The sequence below is a fragment of the Xiphias gladius genome, chromosome 23, assembly GCF_016859285.1.
Source record: "Xiphias gladius isolate SHS-SW01 ecotype Sanya breed wild chromosome 23, ASM1685928v1, whole genome shotgun sequence".
Classification (NCBI taxonomy): domain Eukaryota; kingdom Metazoa; phylum Chordata; class Actinopteri; order Istiophoriformes; family Xiphiidae; genus Xiphias; species Xiphias gladius.
In genome coordinates, this window is record NC_053422.1 from 3402491 (window position 1) to 3427361 (window position 24871).

Sequence of the window (24871 nt, forward strand, 5' to 3'; positions counted from 1 at the left end):
TTTGGAACCAGCAAAGACCCCGAATTACAAAATTTATATACAATTTATGCTCCTCCACCATCAAAGGGCCACAGAAATGCTTTTCAGTTAGGCAGGAATTCCACTAGACATCATTTCCTCAGACATCTCAAATGATCCAATCACAGTTTATATCCTAACTTTGGTCAGAGCTACAGCTGGACTTCAGACATCAAACATCAAATCTGTGACCACAATCAGGATGTCCCAGAAAAGGTTTTGGAGGACATGTAAAAACAGGTGAGACAGCCTCTGAAAACTTGTCCATGGCAGCACGACAGGTGGTTATTTGATTAGTAGATCAATAGAAATTTTGATAATTGATTAATCGTTGGTTTCCATCATCTGTTATGGAAAAATATTCTCTGGCTCGTCTGATATCATTGTAAACTGATATAGCTTTGATCCTGTAACACGAACAGTTTGTCGGAACATCCAGGGATAAAAGGGGAGCTTCTGAATTGACACAATAATATTATGGTGTTACTTTATTGCCATATTGCCCACACCTAGCTGGACCTTAAACTGCAGTCCAACCCTTTACACCAAGGGGTTTCTTAGACTCTTCATGTGAGTAGCTTTCATTCTCATTGTGTTCCTATCACAAACTATCAAGAAACCCTGCTGGATTCAGCTCAGAGCAGATGCCCAACCCTCCCCTGCAGGGGACAAACCTTGTCCGCCAGCAAAGAGTCACGGCCTCAGACCCGCAGGTGCAGACCCTCATCCCGACCACATTGCACCAAGCTGGGACCTCCTCCACCGCACAGATCAGAGAGCGCAATCCAGTGAGGCCAGATGGACGCTGCATCCATCCAAAAGCAGCAGAGGTGCAGCCCTCGCCCGATATTTGACGTCCTGTCACTGGTTTTGAGTTTCCACTCGGCTCTGCAAGCAGCGTGTCGTTTTTGTGCCGATTCACCGGAGGTGTTCGAGCTATTTTGACAGCGAGGGAAGTCTTCATTTGTCCTTTCAGTTATTTCATGGGCCGAGAGTGTCGATAGGCATCTGGATTCTGCTGCCGGAGAGGGAGAAGGTAAAGGGGGGGCGGATAAATACCTGATCATATCGGCACGGGAGAGGAGTCCTGTGACACAACAGCCCTCATCTGCCAAGGCTGTGATGAGGGTCAGTAATGCACGACTGTGGAGAAGACCAGGGTGGAGGAGGATAGAATAAAATAGAAGAAAGGCACGGCTGTCTGTCTCCCGTCTCATCCCATAATGACAGAGGCAAAAAAGTCAACTAAATATTTGGTTGGAGTGTCACATTTCTCATAATGACAAACACTCAGAGAAGAGAAGAAGAGGATGGGTTGATCTGATGGTTGACAGGCCATTACTGATAATTACTGAGTTATGTTCGCAGACCACACAGGGTGGAAAACATTGCACAATTATCCAACACTACAACAAACACTTGAACTCTGATTGATTCAACACAGCTGTCAAAACTAGTGTAACCACAGAATAAAGATCACAACGCAGAGCTGTTTTGAATCAATCAGAGTTCAAGTGTTAGTGTGCTTTTTGAATGCAAGATGACTTTTACTTGTATTTTTATGCCATTTCGTTATCGCTAGCATTCCTAAGTGTTTCTAAGTGTTCCAGAAGAAGAAAACCTTATTTCAAATCACGCCGGCATTTGCAAAAATGGCACAAAATCGACATGGCTAGGTTTTGACGAGTGAATCGCCAAGTACAAAGAAAAGTGTGAGGCGTGAGTTCTAAAAAACTCTTTTAAAGACAGCTAGTCTGTTTTCTTTTCAGAATTTCACGGCGAAATCATCTTGAAAAGCATTTTTACGGGGCACATGTTTAGGGTAACGAACCGTAAGTTTCCTCAGGACGATCAGGACTCCTTTGCTTCGTGACACAACGAATGTCAGAAGACATCCGGTGGCAGCAGCTATGAGACCTGCTGAGTGTCCCCTCGGGGATGCAGAGAGAGTCTGTTGTGTTCTGGTGAGACCTGGCACGGCTCGGGTTTGGCTCAGCATACTGAACAGGAGGAACCTCGGACTTTCTCTGCACATGCTGCCCCACCTGGCAGGAAACGGCCTGGCAAACCCTGATGTGTTTTCCTGCGGGGCTCAAAGGGAACGAGACAAATGACACCTCCGGAGGCGGAGGGCTGATTTCCACTCGAGCTAAAAACTGTTCTCACGCCTTTTATTTCGCGGGAAGCTCTCTGACGGCGAAGAGCCTTCTCATAATGTTCGGGGCTGAGAGAAGCCAGAATGGAGGGAAAAAGAAGAAAGAGGAGGATGAGAGGGGAGAGGAGGAAGAGGAGGAGGGGCCGGTCGCGCCCCCTGTGGTGATCTGGCGGGTGATGAGAGAAGGAACGCTGCTGATTAATCCTCACAGAAAGAAAGCCTCCTGCTGATACCACTGACACCAAGACCTTTTTTTTCCTCTCCTCCTCCCTTTTTCGCCTCTATCCATCCATCACTCCAGGAACACTCAAGTTTTCCACGGCGGCAAGATTGTGTTATTTATCCGGCCTTTGTCAGGATCTATCAAACTATCTATGATTTCTGAAACTCCGAAACTTTGCTGCTAATACTGGAAGGGAGGTATTACAGAAAGCTGCATGGTTACTAAGCAAACGTCGAGGAACCGACGGCTTATTAAATATTGTACACGCCAACAAAAAGGGAGTGATGCAAAAAATCTCGGTCAAAATTTCAAAATCAGAGCTTTCAACACCAAATTCTCTCTCGTTGTCTGCCGCTGCTGGTCACCATGTCTGTTCTATAATCCCTTTTGTTGTTTTTTAATGTTTTCCAGCCTCAGCGACAGGATATGAAAGTTAACTAGAGAGCAACAGGAAATGCTGAGAGAGAGAAAGTGCCGTAACTACCAGGCCACCGAGATGTTTTGTCTCCCCCCCCCCTTTTAGACCCGAGGTTTCTCGTGTTGTTTCTAACAATAGGATAGAAAAGATAAATTGCTAGACAGCTGACACTGTACACAGCCCGGAGGATTGGGCTTCCCAGAGCCCTGACCTGATTCTCTCAGGCAGTAGGGGGGGGACAAGACAGCAGGTTCAGCCGACGAACACAACAAACATTTACAAACTAAATAAAACCGTGAACACAGCACCTGTCATTTTACTTGGATCTACTACGTTGAATAAAATAACTCCGCCTCACCTTTTTTGGACCAAAACATTTTGTAGTGGTCCTTCACCATGACCTCTGATGATCTGCTTTTCACTTCTTGTGGTTTTTAGCATGCTGCCGTGCTGTACATTCACCAACCAGGTATATTCAGCTTTGCTTAGTGAGGTCTGATGCCCGAAAATGTTCCAACCATCTAAAATATCAAGACTAAGCGTCGAGAAATCCACAGAAGAACAAGCACGGAGACCAGCCTCTATAGCGCCGGGACAGAACATTTCAACGGGAAAACAACTACGTAAAGTTTAAGAGGCTGATTGAGAAAAGTGGTTTGGATCAAAGAAATAAAAAAGTATAGAGAGTAAATTTTCTTCCTTTAACTCACACTCCCGTTGTAGGTCTCCACCCTGCTCAGGCTCTAATTTCATCCACTGTTGCGGGACTTTGCTGACCTTTAGAAAATAACTTGTCTCCGGTTTATAGGGAGACTCATAAGGATGGATGATGGTCGCAACCCATTCGTATTCTCCGGTTCCAGCCGGAGCTCTACAAGTCAGCACTTTGGTGTAAGTGGCAATACGGTGAATGTCAGATATCATTTACTAATATGGTGTGCTTGTTGACTCGGCTGCGGGAGTTTAACGTCGGCCAGAGGCAGAGATGGAGAGACCCCCTCTGATCTATGGGAAGTCATTAATCTGTGACGGCTGAGTTCGGATTTCAGGTGGTTTTTTTGGGTTTTGTTTTCCGCCCTTTCTTGTAAAATTGAGCGTATTGCGGAAATAAATATGAATCGTTTTTTTATCCGTCTCTTGTTTTCTGTCAGAGATCATTACCCCCATTTTTGTGATGCTTGTCGTTTTCCATCCGAGCCTGAAGTTTGTTCTGTTTTCCTTGCAACGCCTGCACAGCAAACAGCTTCCGATAAACACTCAGCTCAAATCCAGAGCGTGGACACCAGGGTGCGTGTACGTGCACGTGTGTGTTCATTTCCCCTCACCTACGATATCAAACCACCTCAGCCGATGCGTCTCCGTCATGATGATGCCCACCATGTGAGTGACAGGCTCTGTTTCCATGACGGCGAAGGTGAAGTGGGGCTCATCGAAGGTGATTGGCTCTGCAGAGGGCGACGGGCGGGCGATCCACTCGATGTCGAGGCGAGCCGTGGATGATCGTGACGGGCTGCCCTGGTCTGCGGCTTTAACCTGGAAATTAAAATGGAAATTGAATCAACATTTTTATGAGGGTTTTACAAAGAAGAGAACGACTGTAAGAGAATCTGCGGTGATGCTGGAGGTCTCCAAGAAGTCTACGCCTAACAAACAGTTTAGAAAAATGCTTGTGTGGACCATGGATGCGTTTTGAGAAGAGCCGAAACGATTAATCGATTAGTTGATCAAAAAGGAAATTCCTATTTTAATAATCAGTTCATTGTTTCAGTCATTTTTCGAGCAAAGATTCCACAAATGTTGTTTCCAGCTTCTCTGACTTCTTCATCACACAGTAGATGATACTAAATGAAATATCTTTAGGTGTAGTTGTGTTGTCGGACAAAACGTGACACCTGAAGACGTTACCTTCGATTCTGGGGAACTGGAATGGGCGTTTTTTTTAATACTTTTTGACATTTCAAAGACTAAATGATTAATCGATTAACAAGCTTTTTCAAATCCACACACACACACAGGGGCCTTGAAATCCATTTTTTACCCATTTATTATTAGTTAAAATCAAAATTGATTGACAAAGTTGTCTTTGCTTTGAAAATTATAATGAGCCATAGATAACTGCTGAAATAACAGCACGACATTCATGTTACTGCTAATTTTTAGGTTAGCAGGTTAGCATTAAATATCTATTCAAATCCCATGAAAAGAGTAAAACCAATAATGAAGTGATCCTATGAACGTGTGATGTCTGTGTGTCTACAGCCTGATATATCTTATTCCTCTTATTCCTCTATTCCTCTCCATTGTTTCCAAAAACGTTGCACCATGAACACACACACTGTAGTTTATCCTGACTCTGACTCTGTCCCACACACACACACACACACACACACACACCGGTCCTGCTGCCCCAGATGCTCACTAGAGAACCAAATGTGAATTAATCCGCCGCCGAAAGTAGTCCCCAACAAATGCACTGTTTCCACCGGATCCCCATCTTTAGTAGCAACCAATGGGCTTGGGGCTGAGTGTGAAGTGTGAAAGTATTGATGGGCTGATAAGCAAGTTGTCGGTTTTGTTCTTTTCACTGGCTCACAATAAGAAAAACATAGAATAACAGCGGCTTTATCTGTTAATTATCTGTCAAGATGCTCAACATCAACATGAAGACCCTCTTCGATGCTCTTCTATTTGTCAGTGGAGGAGAGAAAAAAATGGTTTTTTGATGTTTCCGAAATCCCACAGGGCCGTTTTTTCTGTTGCTGAGTAACCCGTTGGCTTCAGCTATGCGGAGTTATGACAAGGACTGAGAACGCTCACTGGGCCCAGAGCAGGTGTTAGTGAAGCGCCCTTTCAGGGAATTAGGCACGGGTAATTTAGCCTCTTTAGCAGAGCTGGTGGGCTCAGTCAAGGCCTCGAAGTCTCCACACCTTCTACAGAGACACACAAATGAAGCACAACTCTTTGTATTTACCTCAAGCCTGTTGAAATACAAAGTCATTATCTCACTTGCTGAAAGACACTAGGGCGTTTGTGCCTCAGAGCCACCCAACGCCACGTGGGTTTATCAGATCTGGCTTCAGTTTGCATGACATCACTGTTAAAAGTTAAAAGTATGATCCGACAACAGCTCTGGACACCTACCGTGAGAATAGTGTAGTTCCCAGGCCAGAAATCCCCATGTGATGTCACCACGCCCGTCGCTGGGTCGATCTCAAAATGCTCATCCACGTTGTCCTGGAGCCGGTAGGTTACCGCGGCATTTGAGCCCTCGTCGTCGTCACGGGCGACCATCCTGCAGACCTCCAGCTTACCTTCCTGGTGGCGCTGCTCAGGCAGCTTGACGTGGAAAAGTTTGTCTGTGAACTTTGGTCGGTTGTCGTTGGCGTCCAGCACTCGGATCACAACAGTGGCGGTGGAGCGCAAAGACGGAGATCCGTTATCTGAGACGATTACCTGAGAATTCAGAACAGCCAGGGTTAATATCATTATAATTGTATCATCTTTAAAGCTAGAAGAAACCTTACGTACTATAAAAATAAATAAAAAAATCACCCTCTGATCTTCTACTGTTAATTCAACTTTAGGTTGTGATGGAAGGACTGTAATTTACTTTCTTAGAGACTCTTTACTTTGCCTCTTTACTTTGCCCCAGCTGTTAGTTCAAGTGTCTGAGCAAAGCTTGTGGTGAGGCAGTGTCCACAAATCAGACTCGAGCACATATATATATATAACCCGAGGTCCGCGATGACTGAATCAGTAATTTCTTACTGTTAAGGCTGGATCACCGACATGTTAACCATCGCATAAAAACCTTGAATGGGAAAATTCAGTTCCCTCTGTGAATTTCCACGGTGGCACTAATGGTCAGACTACATGTTGCTGTTTCGTTGGCCAGATTCATTCGAGTGACGTGAACTTGTGATTCACCCAGAAATTGTCGCTGTTTTTCTGACTACACCGCTTAGAAGAAGACGACTCAACCGAAATTTACAAGTGAAAGGCTCAGTTTACCCAAACACAAAAAGACACAGTGTATTAAGTTACCCCTGGTAACATAAGCTGGTACGGGTTTCATTCACTGATGTTTTGACATATCTTCTGTTAGGATTTCCACTGCACCTGCCAACAGTGGAGGTGAATGGGAATTCACACACGGTTTGAAACGTTGCAGCGAGTAGACCGTGATTCTATTAGCCGATCGACGGAAAATGAATCAGCAACTATTTCAAAAACAGACCGAACGTTTCAGTCATTTTTCAAGCGAAAAGGCCAAATATTCCTAGCTCCTCAAACCCGGGGATTTGCTGCTTTTATTTGTCATATGTGACAGTGGATTAAAAAATCTTTAGTTTTTTGACCGTTGGTTGGAAAAAAACGAACTGAAGACATCAAATGTGGGCTCTGAAAAAACGTAAATGCCATTTTTCACAATATTTCTAGCATTTTCTAGTCATTTTACAGAAAATAGAAAGGGGTTTTTTCCCCGTTCTTGCCTTATTTCAGCACCATATGCTCTTCATACTGTAATTAATAACTCAGTTTACGTGACTCTGTTAATATATCTATTGACTGGCTGTGAAGACTCAATGCGCTGAGGAAAAGTCTAACACTAACCAGGAAAAAACTAGTTAGTGAACCGTGAGAATGTGAGCAAAGGATTTTCTTTGGATCAAAGTACTGTTTCCAAGGTCAAGAATGAACTTTCATGCCAAAAAGTTAATAAAAAATGAATATTAGATGGAAAAATCTTGTAATTTTCATTGGGATTTGAATGGACTTTAGGTTTTATTTTGCAGCATGCCTAAACGGTTTGGCGTAGCCCAATGAGGAAAGTTTCAGATTTCATTTCAGTTGAAGGCCAGATTTGATGGGCGTTTCTTCCTTATGTACCTGTAAGTCGCTGGTTTTAACTCACACTGATGTTGTTGAAATGGAAGTGGTATAAAATGCAGTGCGTTAACAGATGAGATGGGTTTGTCCTCACCAGCCTGTAGAACATGTATTGTTATGGATTTACTGATACTCTGAACCTCCGGTGCAGCACAGCGCAGCAGGATTTCTTTTTCCCTGTTTCAGCTTCTATCCGCGGGGAGGTGAAAATGTTGTTTATAAGAGTCTCACCTCGATACTGTGCTCTGGTTTATCCTCCCGATCCAAGGCTGAGAGAGTGCCAATAACACCTGTACATACGCACACGTGCACGCGCGCGCACACACAAGCACACACACACACACACACACACACACACACACACACAAAGAAAGAAGGAATCAATGCTGTTAGTGCGTGTGAGTCTAAGTCCCGGGAAGTGAGAGCGCTAATTACACCTAAACAAATAAACACAGACAGAAGTTTTACTGCTTCTGTTATTGTAGGTGTGTGTGTGTATGTGTGTGTGTGTGTGTGTGTGTGGTAACAGAGTTGATCACACCTAAGCAAATACATTTTGTTTTATTGATGTTGTTTCTGTTGTTGTTGTCGTCACTAGTATGTGTGTGTGTGTGTGTGTGTGTGTGTGTGTGTGTGTGTGTGTGTGTGTGTGTGTGTGTGTGTGTGTGCCCAACTTTTAAAAGTACATCCTCCTGTGTGTCTACAGTATGAGTGTGTACATCTGTGTTTTTATGAGTCTGTTTCCTGCTGCAAAAAAAAAAAAAAACCCTCAGATTTACAGATAAACACCTGTTTATTTTTAGGAAATTACGAGGAAAGTTTCCGAAACATTAGCTGACCCTTAAATTAAAGCCTGACCAAAAAACGTATCATTATCTCGAGTATCTGGAGCTTTTATCCACATCTCATGGTTTTCCTCAGTGGACTGAGTTTGCTCATTTGTTGTGAGGAAGAGATATGGTTAAAAGCTCTGGAAAAAGCTAGTAAATGGACCTTGAGGTTAGGTTTTTTTCGTCACACTATCCTTCCCAAGGAAGAATGAATTTTAATCATTCAGCCACCGTGAATGGGCTGAAAGGGTCTTACACAGGATGCAAATAAGGCGCATGTCCGATAAAAAGTCAGCACAAATGATTCCCGACGGCTAAAATACCAGCGTATCGCAGATTCTTTAACACCGACCACCTGCGCCACTGACACAGGCTTATTAGAAGCAGCCGTGCCTGACACACACACACACACACACACACACACACACACATGCATAAATCGATCAATAAATAAATGATGCAGGCAGCAGCTCATTCGGCGACAGCACCAGGCTGAATCAGGCTGAATCAGCGCCCGTGTCTGTATATCTAAGACTCTGTTTGTGTCTGCTATAAGCCATGAACTATGTGGCTCAGCAGGTTACCCAGACACATTTGGCTGCTGTACAGCTGCTTGTTTACTAAATCTGAACTTCTTTCAGCAGCCACTGGCACGTCGAATATCACAAACTTAGCCTAAAACTCTAAACTCCTGAAAACTAACACGAGCTGCATGTGTTTCTTACACGTATACAACGTGTTTTAATTGCGTCAATATGTGTTGCTTTGTGTTCTAATCTTTTTTTGTACACTTGTGTGATGTCAAAAAAAATGTTAGGCCCTTGTTTGGTTGGAGAATTTTCACTGGATAAGATTTGCTGTAATTCGTTTCATTTTGTCTATTTTTTCAGTGAGTCCGTTTCCCTATTGTGCTGATGAACGTATCTTTTGACTTCATCGCCTCCAATCTAAATAAATTAAGTGGAGTGTTTTAGGGCCGCTGTTAACTCTAATAGGGACAGCAGAGACACGCTGGCAGGGGAGGGCTGCCAGTATGGCTGGCAGGATAATAATGGGGGTAGGCTGGAGGAGTGTTTGGATAAGAGAGAGATGAGAGAGAGAGTGAGTGTGTGTGTGTGTGTGTGTCTCTTACATCAAAGCATGGACCGAGGACCATGAAAATTAATCTTTCGCAGATTTTTTAAAAGGATGGACGTCGGGTTTTTATTGTAACAAAAGGATCACAATGGGGGAAGATTACTGGGACCTTCTTGCCCTCTCAGACACGAAGATCTGCTTTAATCGACTGTTAACGCACAAGGAGACGGACTTAATTACATATTCACAAGTTTTATTAAAAACTGTATAAGGTCAGTATATAAAATCATTGGTAATGACGGCTAGAAATGTTTATATCTTTAAATGTAATCTTTAAAACTCACCTGTTTACCTTAGCTGTTGCTTAAATAATGGCTAGAAATCGTACTTTTTCTTTTTAGTTCTCTTTCTTTTTTTCCAATGACGTTAATCTATTTTATTTCATCGTGCTAGCTCGGTTGTAATTTGTAAGCCTGTCACGTGGTCGCGTGTCACTGACGCACAAAACAAAAAGAATAACTAATAATAATTCATGTTTATGCGTAATGAAAAAATGTTGGATGAAAAATGCAGCATTTGAATACTGATTTGGACGTCGGTTAATATGGCAACGCTAGTTTCGAGGTATTCAGGTCAGGCCTAGAAGTTTCGTCCGTGCTTGTAGCTGTCCCCGGATGGCCACACTTGAACACACGATGAAAAGCCTGTCGTCATAGAGAGGGACAAGATGCGACGAAAGCGGACAAACGGTGCACGTTCTTCTAAACGAAGGCAGTCATGGCATTGCACTCAGCTGATCACACGAAACGTGACAGTAAACGAAAAACTTCACACCCCGCCTACTTTCTTACCTCTGCACACCAGGGCCACTCACTGTGTAAAGTGGGATGACTGTCTGTCAGCCCTCACTTCCATGGTAGGGAAGGCGTGGGGGGAGGGGGTCTCAGATGCCGCTACACAAACTGGACAAGCACTTCATTGGAAGCAGAAATGCTTGTAGGATGGTCAAAGAGATCCAGAGGCCACCTCTGTCCACACCTGCCCGATGTCAGAGCTGGGAGGGTCTGTGTAACACCCACTTCAACTATTTTCATTGTTTACACAACTGTTTCTTTCACTTTCCATGTGAACAAACGAGTGCAACACTGCGAATGCCTTCCAGGAGAGACTGTCACGACTCTTCTCTCCGCCTTCGCGTGGGGCCGATTTCTGACGTGGCTGTACGACGCGTCTCAGGAACTAGCTCACAACCGGACCCTGAAGGGCTGCAGGGTTTCTAAAGGCTGGCGCTGTGTGGGTGCGGTGTTATTAAGTCATGACAATATAAAGAAATCTGGGTGAGATGGACGTATTGCAAGAGGCCTGGGAAGAAGTTGAGAAAGTTAAATTTCACGGGAAAAACAAAATATCGACAGGATTATCAAAAAAAAAAGAAAAGAAAATCAGACAGCAACATGTTGCTTGAGTTTAAACTTATCCAATTCAAACTATGAATGTGTCACATGTGTCGTTGTTGCAGCAAATTGAGGTCCGTCAGGCTGAAGGCCAGGTGTGAACACGTGTCGAAATGGGCAGAGCTCCAGGAACAATGTCGACTACTTCCTCCCCCGTTTATTCTCAGTGCTTGACAACACAGATCACCCCGATGCCGGCAGTGAGACAAGAGAAGAATGACCGAAATCTGGATCGGTTTCTGAGCAACAGCCTCGACTCCGGGTTTTTAAGTTCAGCTCTCGCGGACGGTGTTCAAGTCACGGCAGGAGTAACAGCATCATGTCATCTCAACATTTCACTTTCTACAGCCCCAGACGTACTTTGTAATTTTGTAATTTCTTCCTTGTTAATAATTCTTCTTACCCCACCTTCAAGGTAGCTGCACTAACAAGTTTTGTTGGGTTTGATCAAAGAGGCTTCGATCGGGGTGGAGGTTTTATGAAGGTGGTGCGAACAGGTCAAGGTTTCCCCCAGGAAATCGCTGAGTGGAGTCGGTAAGCGCTGACCCCCGAAAACCACGTAAGCTGTCTGTAAACCACGTTTCCACAGGTCATCCCTGTTCCCCTTTGAATATTTACTGTATATTGGCCTCGCTTCTTGGCAGTGGTGGAAATTAGTTCATAGTTCATTCGCTCAAGTACGGTGCTTATGTGCAGTTACGTCCAATCTAATGTGAACTTGCTCTGCATTTATAGTCAGTTACTTGGATGAGCAAGGATGAGTAAACCTCCAAAAGAAACCAGGTCACCTGCAGAGCTGGAGCTTCATGGTGTTTGAGGTTCTTCTATGTTATACATTTTAAACACAAGTGGTTAAGAGAGGAATATCTGTATCAGCGGTAAAACCAGCACGGATCAAAGCCTGAAAGAAAGACTTCAAGAGTACTACTGCTGGGTAGATCTGGGTAGAACAGCACTGAAGATTTCTGTATAAACAACTAAAGGAAGAAGTTGCAGGGAAACATGTTTTGTTTTTGTTTTTTTGAAAATCAAGACGACGGATGCAAGAACAGCATCTATGATCTCCACTACATTCGCTGAGGTTTAGATGAATTTAGGTAGAAAGTGTTTAGGTGTGAGGGGCCGGCGCAGGAGGCCGACACGAGGCCGTTTGGGAGCCGTTCTGTGTGGACAGAGCTGCAGGTCGTAAGTGGAGCGAGAGGTCCCGCTGAGGGTCGTTGGGTCTCTTTTACAACAGTGCAAACAAGCCCTGCTGGGAGGGCGTCATTAGGACAGGTGGGGGACATTAGAAAGTGTGTTTTTGTCATTAGCGCAGACACGGGAATCAGGGCTAAAGCCTCGTCTCTCCCTCGTCGCCTGTTTTCACTCAACCATGCTGGACGGCTGTCAAAAGCACGTGAAGATAAACGGTGTTGTTTGGCACGTTGGGTCCCACTTTGTTTGTTTCCTCGTCTCTTTCTCTGGAATCACTGCCAGTCTGAAGCTCCACTGCTGCTACTTCCCACCTTTGTTTTTTTGTTTTTTTTTATTTTTTTAATGCTGCTCTTATTTCACCTAGCGAGCCCTGTCATTTCCGAGCAACATTTCATAAAAATCAATGAGTAACGAGGAGGAAGCGTCTGAGGCTGCCAGGAAAAGAAAAGACAGTTAAAGATATCAAGATTTCAAGGAAGCAGTCCGAGTTCACCCGGGTTGGTTTAGACGGGGGGTTTCTTTCTTGAGCTAAGAATACACAAATACTATTAAGTAAAGAAATGTATGCAAATTAAATCGTGTGGGTAAACAAGCCCCCGAAATGAGCAGCAAACAGCCCCATTCATTACTAATTGCAGGAGCAAAACTGTTTAAAACTAATCCACCCAAGCTGCCGCCACTGGGTCTTAACCAGGCCTTGATTATCACCCGACTACCTGATCTGATCAGAGATCTGAGATGGAAAACTCTCAGCCTCACTTGTCTGACTTACTGACAATGATATCTGATCAGCGCAGCCAATCCGAACAGACAAGCTGACTCGAGGTGCGTTCAGATGCAAACTGTATCATTAAGAGGCTCTTCCAAATGTTTTGGAAGTCGGCAGAAAAAGATAGAAACAGAGTGGAACAAACAGATTTGCTTCGCATGGACCACGCTGACACATCAACTCGAGATGAAAATGTTTCAAAGCAAGCGAAACATTGTTGGTTATCCCGCACTGTTTGACTCCACTTCACTGGTGCACAGAGATGGGACTTTTCTGGTGGACGCTGAGAATGTTTACAGGATAATGCTGTTGCTATTCAACGAATCCCATTAAAACGATGTGCTAGTCTGTCTCCCTAACTCGTCTGTGGTTCTCAGCTCCGAGCCCACTGGCTCCTACTGAAGATGCTAATCTGTAAAAAAAAAAACAGCTTGTAAATATGTAGTAATTTTTTTTATTCAGACGTCGTTCGAACAGGAGGAATTTATATTTCTCGCAGCAGGACGGTGTGTGTGAGATGGAGTCAAAGTAAACTACAGTGTGTGTGTTCGCGGTCATGAGGGATCACGTCAGCCCGGGCAACAGTGTGGCTCACCGACGTGTTTTTAATAGATTTTTGAGCTCTATGGCTCAGAGGAATAAGGTACAGTATATCAGGTTTTGGCAACGCACGCAGTACTTGTTAGTCGGATCAATACATTGTTGGTTTTGGTCTTTTCAGTTTATTCCTGACAATAAGAAAAATATAGAATATCACCAAACTTAACCTTTAATGATAAGCCAGCTCTCAGGTCGGGGCTTATGAACTTAAAAGTAAAGCAAGACAACAGTTCGCTTCACAACGTATCAGTCTAAGGATCTTAGAAGCTGCGCAGTAATTTGAGGAATTTGCTGCAGACTGCAAACTGCTAATGAATTGGGCACATTCCCAACTTGCCCGGCCTTGCCACCATTTTACTCTTTTTTTTTGTGAAACACATAATGAAACCTACACCGAACTTACTTAACCAGAGCCACACCACCAATTTTCAGTCATTTGGATGAGCTGGCACACCCTTGTTCCCTGCACAAACCTGTTGTCGGAGTAAGACAACAACAGCTCAAAAAAAAAAAAACAAAACCAAAAAACTTGAATGGACAAGATTTCATTCGTTTTCGCTCAGCACACATCCTGCCCTCCTGAAACGTTTTCAAGTGATCCTTCGGGGTTGAATCAGACTATATATCTGCTTCAGGAAAATAAAAGCTTAGACAGAAAAACCTCCGCGCAGCCATGACTCACTTTTTATCCTGTCAAGGCATGAGAGGTTTCTACACCAGTTCAACCTGCGCATTAGTAAGCATGGGTACATTTGTGAAAATAAGACAAGGTCGTTCATGTTCGAAAAAGTTCTGGCTTCAACAGCATCTTGTTCAAAGAGACACAATCGTCATTTGATCAATGAATGCTGATATCAGACTCGTCCTGGCGTCCGATGATTTTCAGGGGTGTCCACATACCTCTGGCCATGTAGAGTCTGTCTTGAGCTGCTTGCATGTGGTCGAAGCAGCAGGTCATGTACAGTAAATTCAACCTGATTTAATGAGATACAGTCTTGTTCTAATCAGATCATTTTGACATTTTTATTGTGTAATTATTACTCTTTGCGAAAGCAGTTCCCGATGGGTGGCCGTGTTACTTGCGGTTATTTGGGTCTTTTCTTGTTCCACCAGTTCTGTGCTGTTTTAAATAGACGTGTAGTTTTTACTGCTATAGCTCATCTGCGTTCAAAAGAGCTGTGTCTACAGCTGAGACTTGTCATTAATAAATCCTCAGAATGTAAAAAGTACACCCACACACAATATCCCTTTTCATCCTGTGCTTTTGTTCATGAGTAAATGAATATCAAATACACCTGCTTTTGCACAAAAAAACCAAAACAAAACAAAAAGTTTGTCTTAATATGACGCTCTCCAGCTGTTCAACACCTCCCGTCCTCCCCGCCTTTGTGCGACGTCTGTCTATTAACAAAACTCAAACCTTCCTTTCTGTGATCCTTCGGTATAGTGGCCTTAGGGTGTGGACATACACTAGAGCTACCTGGAGATTATAAGAGGAGGACAGGACATGTAGCAGCTTGTAGCGCTCATGTGCTTGAACATCAAAGTCTGTATGAGGTGACTTAGTTGCAACTGTCAAAGATGAACGCACGAATACCAGAGGGGGTTACGGGCAAATTTTTCTTTTCTTTTTCCTGGTATTTTAGGGGGGGGGTTTTCGCAGTAACTCCACATCCATTCAGAAAACGGATGAGTGAGTTTGTGAGTGACCTCTTAAGTTTTCTCAGTATGAAGTTTTATTTTCAGCTGTGACCTCCGTGTGACACGCCCCGGGTTCTGCATCGCATGTTTCTGCTTGGACTTGCAACAGCGCATTAGGAGATATCAACCCTTTTTCAAACAACTCTTGTGGGACGTAAATCCCTGTTAGGTTGCGCGGCCGCAGTGATAACGGTGAATGACAAAGCAAAGAGGTGCTCCAGATGTCTTGTATTCACAAGGGGAGTTTGAATCCAAATGTAAATCAATCAGAGGGGAGCGTGCCGCCTATATTTCTGTCCAAACTGCTCGTGAAAATGGAGGATGACACTGCGCAGGCTGATCAAATTACATCCTTTACCCCAAAGTTATTGTATATTTCCCGGCCCATATGTTAAGCTCACTAAAAGCTTCAAGCAGGCTTCGGTTGAGGGTTTGATAAGCAGGGGATGGGCATAAGGCAAGAATATAAAATAAGAGGAATGTTTGAATTATAGGCCACTGACACTATCTGCCATTTCTGTTGGGTCATCTTGAGAATTTAAAAAAAAAAGTAAAAAAAAGAGATTTTATGCTACAGAAAAAATACGACTTTTAGGCTCCACTTGAAAAAACATGTTTGAAAGCTTAAAATTCTGTTTAGTTTCCACTGGACTTCAGATTATTAAATTTTAATGAATTATTCTATGAAAATCATTTAGAAGAATTTTTTTTTTCTCTTCACAATATTACTGAGATCAAGTATTGTTTTGCTTGGAATTTTGAAGATACATTTTACATGTGACAGCATCAGATGGTTTTGTTTTAACGAACTGACTACAAGCAGTCGGGTTTGATGCTGTGATGACGTTGGTGCTGACCTAGCTGTAGGTTGCTGCATCAGCATGTGAACGGAGCTCCACTGACTGTAACGTTAAGTTTGGACCTTAAGTCCCACCACCTTGAGCAAATCATTGCAAAAACAGATGCACAGTGGGACAACTAACTACAACACCATTAACTATGAAAACGCCCAGCACCAAAGGCATTTGTGTTGTCCACTGCTTCCACTTTGGTTCTATTTTGACAATAGCCAAAGGTAAGTGCACTTTTGTAGATTGAAAGTCAGTGGGGTTCTGTTATCCACGGTTACAGGTTGGGGTTAGACAACAGGCTGATAACGTGTTTTACAATGAAAGCCTTGTGCTGCAGTGGCAACGCGTCAAATTATGTCGATTCCTATTAGAATTTTTTTTTCTTTTCTTTTTTTTTAAATTCAGAGACAAAATCTACCATTTAAATGAGAATTTCATTTGTTCCTATTGGATGTGTCTTCCACTGTTTAAAGAAAGAGATATAAAAAGGTGACCTTCAGAACCACTGGGAACCAGTAGAATTATTAACGTTTAGCTGTATTGTTTTACGTGTTTAATGACATTGTTTTGTAGGAGACAACATTTATGCTCATTCGCTCTTATTTACCTGTTTTGGGATCAACGTCAAAATATGTCTGGTGAGATGCCAGCATCTGGAAGGAAAGCTTCCCCTCAGAAGATGTGTCTACATCTTTGGCCGACAGCTGGACTACTAATTTGACCTTGTCCACGTTCTCCCGGACGGATGCAAAATACACCGGCTGGGAAAGCTCTGGAGCGTTATCGTTAACATCCAGGACCTCCAGGAAGACGTGAGTCCAGGAGACCAGAGGCTCGGTCCCCAGGTCAGTGACATAGACAGAAAGCCAGTAGTGAGGCATCGTCTCACGGTCCAACACCTCTGCTGTACGAATCACACCTGAGGCACATGAACGGGTGGGGAAACGGGATTAATTCTTTGGATAAAGCATTGTTTTCACCTGTGAACAGCATAAAAGTATTTACTTGTTTCAAACCTGCTGTTGTGGCTCAGGAATAAATCAGTTATCAGTATAATCAATTTTGTACTTAATATTTGTAACCACCCTGAAGGAAATATCAGTCACCAGGATTTTCACCAAACTTAAGGCGCCTGTTTGCCTTTTAAAAAGTCTGGATTGGTGCCCAAAGGTGGGGCAGGACATCTTTAGTATTCTCTGCTTAACATGCGTGACACATTTCTGTTGCCAAAACTTACTCAAGCTCTTATGGTATACAAGAAGCTGAATACCACAACGTAGTTATGGTATGTCGGGAGTCTAAAAGCAAGGGAAATCGACTCTTCTGCACACAGTTGTCTTCAGAAGCAGTTTAAACACAGACACCCTGAGGGAGAGCTCCAAAACCAGCAACATAAAAAGAGAGATATATTTCAGCGTGGTTCCATTTTGACAGAGAACTCTACTTGCCCTGATTTTATCTGAGCCTAAAGTGCAGCAGCAGGATAATGGAATGGGCCACGATATGCTGAGAGGTCGCAGGGTATCCACTGCAAAGGATATGTTGATGGAAAAATAGACAAACCACCTTAAACACCCCACAGGGAAATACCATGTTGTACAACCATGCACGTGTCTCATCTTAGGGAAGGTACATGAGGAAATGTGTTGCTGTGAAGACCTTCTGTGACAACGTGCTGCAGGCATTTCATTGTGTTGATGTACAAAAATGTAACCCTATCCCAGTGCTACGTTGAGGAAGAATGCTCGAAAAGAGGATTTAGAATCATTTGTGACACCAAATCAGCTGAGATTTTACTTTGCGTTGATGCAGACTATACCTGAATCTGACCCCTGACCGACCTAGAGTTGACTAGTGCTGCCACTTATTCAAAATTTGAGCTATTATTCAAAGATGAGAAAACATTAAATAAATGACCTTGGAAACAGCAGTGGGCAAAGGTTCATTTAATGGCTGTTTCTTGTGCTTTCTATCATATCACATGAACCTCATCTGCAAATCCTGCATGGTTGCCATGAAATTGTAGATCCTGAAATTTCTATTTTTCAAAATATTTTGTCTTCTATTTTCGAAAGCCCCAGAACAGCTACTAACAGACCTTGGGGTAACTGGTGTTTCCAAAGTCAAGTATGAAAGTAAACTCCACTTACATGCCAACATGGATGATAAGTCTCTGCAATTTTCAGAACAACGGGAATCTGAACATCTAACCGTGTGTGAACACGACCAAAAGCGCACGAACAGCCACTAATGGACCCACTGGTGAAATACTTTGCAAATGAAATATATGATCTGTAATGATGTTTAAATTCAGAATTTAGTCTTTAAGAGAAATAGACTGTTTGAATTAGTTCATCTTCTACTCCAGCAAGATTCTTTGTGCATGCAAGGTCATAGGTCACTCTAACCTAGTGATTATTAGTAAACTAGGCTACTGTTGTATTGTAAAATTAAGGAAAACAGGGAATAATTACAAGAACAGAGCATCTGCGAAGAACGAGTCAAAGCATTATTTTGATTCTTACATCACAGATAGTAAAATTATGAATAGGCTGTTGGTCAACTATTTTAAAATGCAACAGCATTACAGCAACATGACAACAAATCTAAGGCTTCAATTAGCTTGTATCCACTTTTACTAGCACTATTAGTCACCCAAGTCCGGCAGATGAAGACACCACATAGGAGTCAAACTAATATCAGGCTAAGTAGGATTATTTCGATTTCATTTGGAAAAATGTGTATTACCCGTTTCCTCATCGATAGTGAAAACTCCTAGACCAGAGCCTTCATGGATGTGGTACCTGACGACTCCATCTCTGCCCAGATCCTTGTCTGAAGCTGTAAGTGTTACCACAGATGTCCCCACCGCTGCATCCTCCATCACTCCGGCTTCATACACAAACTCTGAGAACACTGGCCTGTGGAGGTTCTCGTTGACATCCAGAACCTGAATCTCCACAAAGCAGGAGGATGAGAGGGACCGAGGGAGGCCGTGGTCGACAGCCCGAATCGTGAGGTTGTAAGATGGCCGCCCCTCAAAGTCCAGCTCCCTCTCAAGGGTCAGCGCACCCGTGGAGGAGTCGAGGTGAAAGATACCACTCTCTGTGTTCTTGAGGTTGTAGTTGATGAGGCCCCCACTGCCCAGATCTAAGTCGACGCTCTCCACCCAGACAAGAAGGGTGCCCACAGGAACATCTTCTGGAACTTTTATTTTGTAAATCTTGGGATCAAATTTGGGTGGGTTGTCATTTATGTCTTGCAAAACAACCACAAGGTCAATCATGGAGAATAACTGAGGGCTGAGTTTGGCCTGGTCTCTGGCTTCAATGCGGAGGTCGTGTCTGGGTGAGGTTTCTCGATCCAAATGACACGTCACAGTGACCTCGCCAGTCAACTCATCAATTCTGAACATGTCAGTAGACGTCAGCAGGGAATATTGGACGTTACCATTCGTCTCTGTGTCCAGATCAATTGCACGAGCTGTAAAAATAATAGAGTCAATTTCCGTGTTTTCAGGTACACGTACCACATATCTGGGCTGATCAAAAACAGGAGGGTTGTCATTGACGTCTATGACATTCACTGCGATGAATTTCCATGCGGATGTTTGCGGTGTTCCCAAGTCATAAACGGTGATGTTCAAAATGTAGAACTCCTTACTCTCTCTGTCTAGTGGGCAAACTAACTGAAGGTCACCAGAGAAAGTGTCAATGGAGAAACAGCCATCTTCATTCCCGCTGGATATGGCATATACCAGCTTACTATTGAACCCAGTGTCATTGTCCGTTGCCTTGAACTGCACAACGGTGGAATTCAGTGGATGGTTCTCAATGAGGTCCATCGAACTGGGAATGCTCAGGTCAAACTTGGGAGAATGTCGGTTGGTGATGTGAATATCAGAAAATGTGTCTTCCTCTTGATTGGTTAAGATGGGTTTGATCGACTCTATCAGTTTATTGGTTAGCTGTTTGAAAATGCCCGTTTCCTGGCAGTGGAGCGTTGCGTCGTCGCCTCTGCTTGTGACAGTTATCCTGACAACTGAGGCTTCGGAGTGATGCTCTCCGTCTGTGGCTACAACTCTTAAAGTGAACGAACTCGCGCTCAGGGGAATCGGTTGCTTAAGGGTGACGGCTCCTGACACTGAGCCAATACCAAACACTTGGAGCTCATTCCCTGACTCGATGACATACGTCAACTGCTGCAGCTCATCTAAATCAATGGCTGAGAGCTCGGTGATTGTGTACCCCACAGGTAAATCTTGAGGTACAGTGGCATTGCAGCCCACCTTTTCAAACAGAGGGATGTTATCGTTGACGTTGTTCAGAGTTATCGTCACGGGACATTCGCTGACCTTACTGAAGGGGCTGCCGCTGTCTGAAGCCCAAACTCTCAGGTGGTACCGCCGTTTCATCAGCTCATAGTCCAAGTGTTCGGAGGTTGAAATGACACCTGTAAACGGGTCTATTGCAAAAGGTAAGGGGCCTGAGCTGGCAATAGCATAAGTCACAAAGCCATTTTTGCCTTTATCTTTGTCTGTGGCTTCTACTTTCAAAACACTGCTGCCAACAGGGATGTTTTCATCCACTGTGGCCTGATAGGAGGTCAAGGTGAAATGTGGGCTATTGTCATTTTCATCTGTTATTTCAACCACTATGTGAGTCTCTGCTTCGCCATGATTGGCCACTACATCAAACTCATATCGATCCTTTCTCTCATAATCAAATTTCTCTGTTGTTATGATAATCCCTGTTTTGGGATTTATCTTGAAATTAGAGCTTTCTGGATTATTTTTAATACTAAAGGTAACATTATAAGGTACTGAGGTGACAGAAACCTTCAGTACATGAGTTCTAGGAGGTGAAAACTCACTCAGTGTGACAATGTAGGTGTCTTCCAAAAATGTCAACGGGCTGTAATGATAGGCCGGAATATGGATTTGCGTAATTGGAGAGAGTAAACTTGGGGAGCTCCTGTCTTTAGCTTGAAGGGATAGATTCATCCCAAAAGGAGTTTGAGACCAGATAATCCTCTTTGTAGAGATCACTTGAAAGTCACTGCCCTGCACACCTAAGGGGATTATCTCAAAACACTTGTGGGGATCCCCTCCAACAATATTAAGGGATTCCACAGACTTAACTCCTTCCTCCACGTGGACATCCATAGTTATTTTGCCGTCTGCAGAGACTGTGGGTTTGGCTGGAGATTTGATAACTGGAGACCCCATAGACATCTTTTGTACATTTACCGTGACTCTGGCAACATTGCCAAATTTCTGAACACCAGATATCTTCTTTGTCCTGTCCTCAGCTAAAACAGTGAGGTCATATCTCTCTGACCGGGTGTGATTGAGCTTCTTTACGAGGCTGACTGTGCCTGTGAAAGGGTCGACAACAAAAGGATGAGCTCTGCTGGTGAAAGAGTAATAAAACCCAGCATTGCTCCCAATGTCGGCATCTGTGGCGCTAACCCTGACCACGCTTGACTTAAGTGGGGTGTCCTCACTGATGGCTACGTTGTACGAGGCAGGATAGAAAAGAGGTTTTAAGTCGTTGGTGTCATGCACCTGGACAAACACCTTCGTCTTCGCCTGGAAGTCAAAAGTGCTTTCAGTTGCCCCCACAGTGAGAGTGTAAGTGTCTCTGACCTCCCTGTTGAGGAGAGCTGAGTTACTGCTGCGTGTTTTAATTCTGAGGAAGCAAAAATCCCCAACTTTGACAGCCTCTGCTTGGAAAAGGCCGTCGTCGTCACCTGAGATGAGATTATATTTGATTTCCCAGAACAGATCCGTCACTTCAATGCCCATCTTCACTGGTGTCTCAACGTATGTCCGAGGGGCCGAGTTCTCGTTGATGGTGGCGTTGTAGAGATGGTGTGTGAACCTCAGCGGCGAGCTGTCCTTTCCCTTTCCCATACTCCCCTGACATCTCACCACATGCAGGAGCACTGCCGCTAGAGTGAGGAGGGTTGTTCCTGAAGCTGCCATCTTTAAAACCTCCATGAAGATCTCAGACCTGTGAAAAGGGAAAAAAAAAAGACATATAAACATAATGTAATTTACTATCACTCAGGAATAAAAGAATCCTTTATGGAAAATAACTTGAGTCCTTGAGCTTCCTGGGATAAATAGTCTCATCAGTATCGACTTGTATATCTGGAGAAAAACACATAACACACACATAACTCTTCTACCAACAAATATTTTGTGAATAGACCAATCATGTCCCCCAAGCTCCAGCTTAACAAAGAATACAAAATGGACACAGAATACACAATGACACAACAGCAGAGGGGAGGACTGTGGCAAGGTATCCGACTCTTGTCCCAACATGCCTTGAATAGATAAAAGAGGCAAAGTAAAGCAGCACAATGTTTCAGGACGAGAAAGTTGCCTCCAAGCCTTTTCAGGCAGTTGGCAGCCCAATCCCTTCCCCATAATTATTCTTTTGGTGGCCATATACTAGCAACAAGTGATCAAGTAAATTATTATTTCTAAGCGTTTGTCATCGCACAGCTATGAGGAGGGATTTGTAGTTTGATGTCTAGGTATCATGCAGATGACAGTAGGAGGTTCAGTGCTGATCCGTGTGTAAACGGCTGCATGTGTACTGCAGATCTGAAATGGTAATTGCTGCATGTGCGTTGGATGTCGCTGGAGGCATGAGCCCTCAAATTGCTGCCTTCATAATTAACAAAGGGTCAGAAGAATGGCAGTATGTGTTGGAATTGCAGTATCTCTTTTTACAAGGGAGACCTGACAAAAACTGCAGCATGAATTGTTAAAAACAGATCAACACTGAGACAAATCTAGAGACATATGTGATATTATCAAAATCCCTAGTCACAACCCAGAATTTTGATGGTTTTGCGGGTAAAGAGCGACAGTGAAAAGAACAAGGATCAATTTCTAAGTTCTGTTCGAGGTGGAGTGATGAGTAAGATGTGGGAAAAGTAGAGTGTGTGTGCAGTTAAACTCCCACTTCCTGACACAGGAACTTCAAAAAAAAGAAATTTGTAAAAAGTACATGGAGGCCCAAACGTTTGAAAATTATAGACACAAATTCTTTTTTGGCAGTATTCCCAACTCCTTTCAGAAATGAAGTGACACAGTACAGGAAATTCTGTATCATCACTGCTTCCGCAGAGGAACATTCATAAGCAGTTTATTTATTTTACTACCACATTTTTTAGTCCTTCCCAGCGGTATATAAAAATCAAGCTGATTTAAATAATGTAATTACCGCATCTTGGACCTGGAGCAGAAAATGGATGGATGGTTTAACCAATTAAAAATAATTCATTTTAGAGCTACAATAATTGATTAGTCCGTTGGAAGAGAATTAATTGGCAACTATTTGATAAGCGATTAATCCTCTCGGTAACTTTTCAGCCAAAAATGTCAAACATTTGTTTCAGACTGATGGCTCAACAAACAAAACAAACAACAGCAGGTGAGAAAAAATATTTAGGACTTTTGTAAATTAAATTTAAGATGTTTTAATACATTCTAGGGCCTTTTTGTTGTTTTTTCTGAGGAAACTGAATGAAGACCTGCAGATACCCCGAAAAAGGCCTCAAGACTTGTCCTCAGATTTAAAAAAAAAAAATGCCTGAAGGTGCCTCCTTTGCACTGGTATTTCATACTCTTCAATGGATTCCACAAACCCAAATGTACGCAAGAAACGTGGACATACATGAACTAAAGTTGAGCCCAGCTGATGCCCGCTCGCATTTCACGCCGCCCGCCACTGACAGCAGAGAGAACTGGAGGGCAGAACACTTTGCCCTTCACTGCCTCTCTGACAGCCCATCCACAGCTAAAACAGCAATCCGCACAGAACAATCTGCGGGGCAGAGATTCTGCTCCCTGAGATCAGAGATGAAAAGAACCGTCACGTTGTTTTCCCCTTTTGCTCCTCTGCAGATATAAGGTTGTTCAGATAGTGTAATGAGAGAAAAATCCAAACCATTGGACTCCATTATTGTTATTCCGTTAAGAGGCCCTAGATAAATGTGAATGCGAGATGAAGGATGTCTTCATATTGTGCCACACAGTTAGGAATACCAGTACCGTATACTGTCTCACAGTTTATATTGGTTTATGAAAACAGGCCTCCCTGGGTTTATGATGTATGGAATATTCAGGTCTGTGTCTCCAGGTCGACTGGCGCTGGAGGTTTCACTGGAGGGTGACAGGTATGTGGGCTTTTATCTCCACTCGCTCGGTGACAGGTAATCAGATTTCTATAGTCAGGGTCACTGTTTGGGTTTGAGAAGAGATTTACGGCCTCCTGTAATCTTCCCAGAGTTTTCTGCAATGTCATTCTTCTTTGCTTTACATCTGCGAGGCTGGATTAAAATGGGATTTTGCATTATTTAGTCTAGGGGCCAGGTCCTATTTTAGGCCCAGGGCATTTCACATGCGGTAAAATATCAACAGAATACCTCATACATTGCGGGTCCCTCTGCACAAACCCATGCTGCAGTCGAATATTTATATTGTCTGGCAATGTGTCTGGCTCCTAGTTTATCGTACATGCTTATACAGTACGTACAATTTCACACTGATCTGGGTCTCAAGGATGGCTTCTACAGGATTGGCATCATGAGGTATGAGGTAAGTAATCCTCCGGGTAATAATTACAGATTTAAGAGGGATTTTGTCTCCGAATAACACTTTAATATGCTTAT

At 43.4% G+C, this 24871-nt stretch overlaps 1 protein-coding gene across 1 annotated transcript in view; it reads right to left on the reverse strand.

Annotated features, from left to right (window-relative positions):
* fat2 (FAT atypical cadherin 2) overlaps window positions 1-22187 on the reverse strand; it is a 97796-nt gene extending 75609 nt beyond the window's left edge. The window contains exons 1-5 of the mRNA XM_040120164.1: window positions 18929-22187; window positions 16788-17099; window positions 7936-7994; window positions 5956-6267; window positions 4140-4347 (exon numbers count right to left, since the gene is read on the reverse strand). Coding sequence (XP_039976098.1) covers window positions 4140-4347; window positions 5956-6267; window positions 7936-7994; window positions 16788-17099; window positions 18929-22181 — 4144 coding nt within the window. The 5' untranslated portion in view covers window positions 22182-22187. The remainder of the gene's footprint in view (window positions 1-4139; window positions 4348-5955; window positions 6268-7935; window positions 7995-16787; window positions 17100-18928) is intronic.
* Between the last annotated feature and the right edge of the window lie 2684 nt (window positions 22188-24871).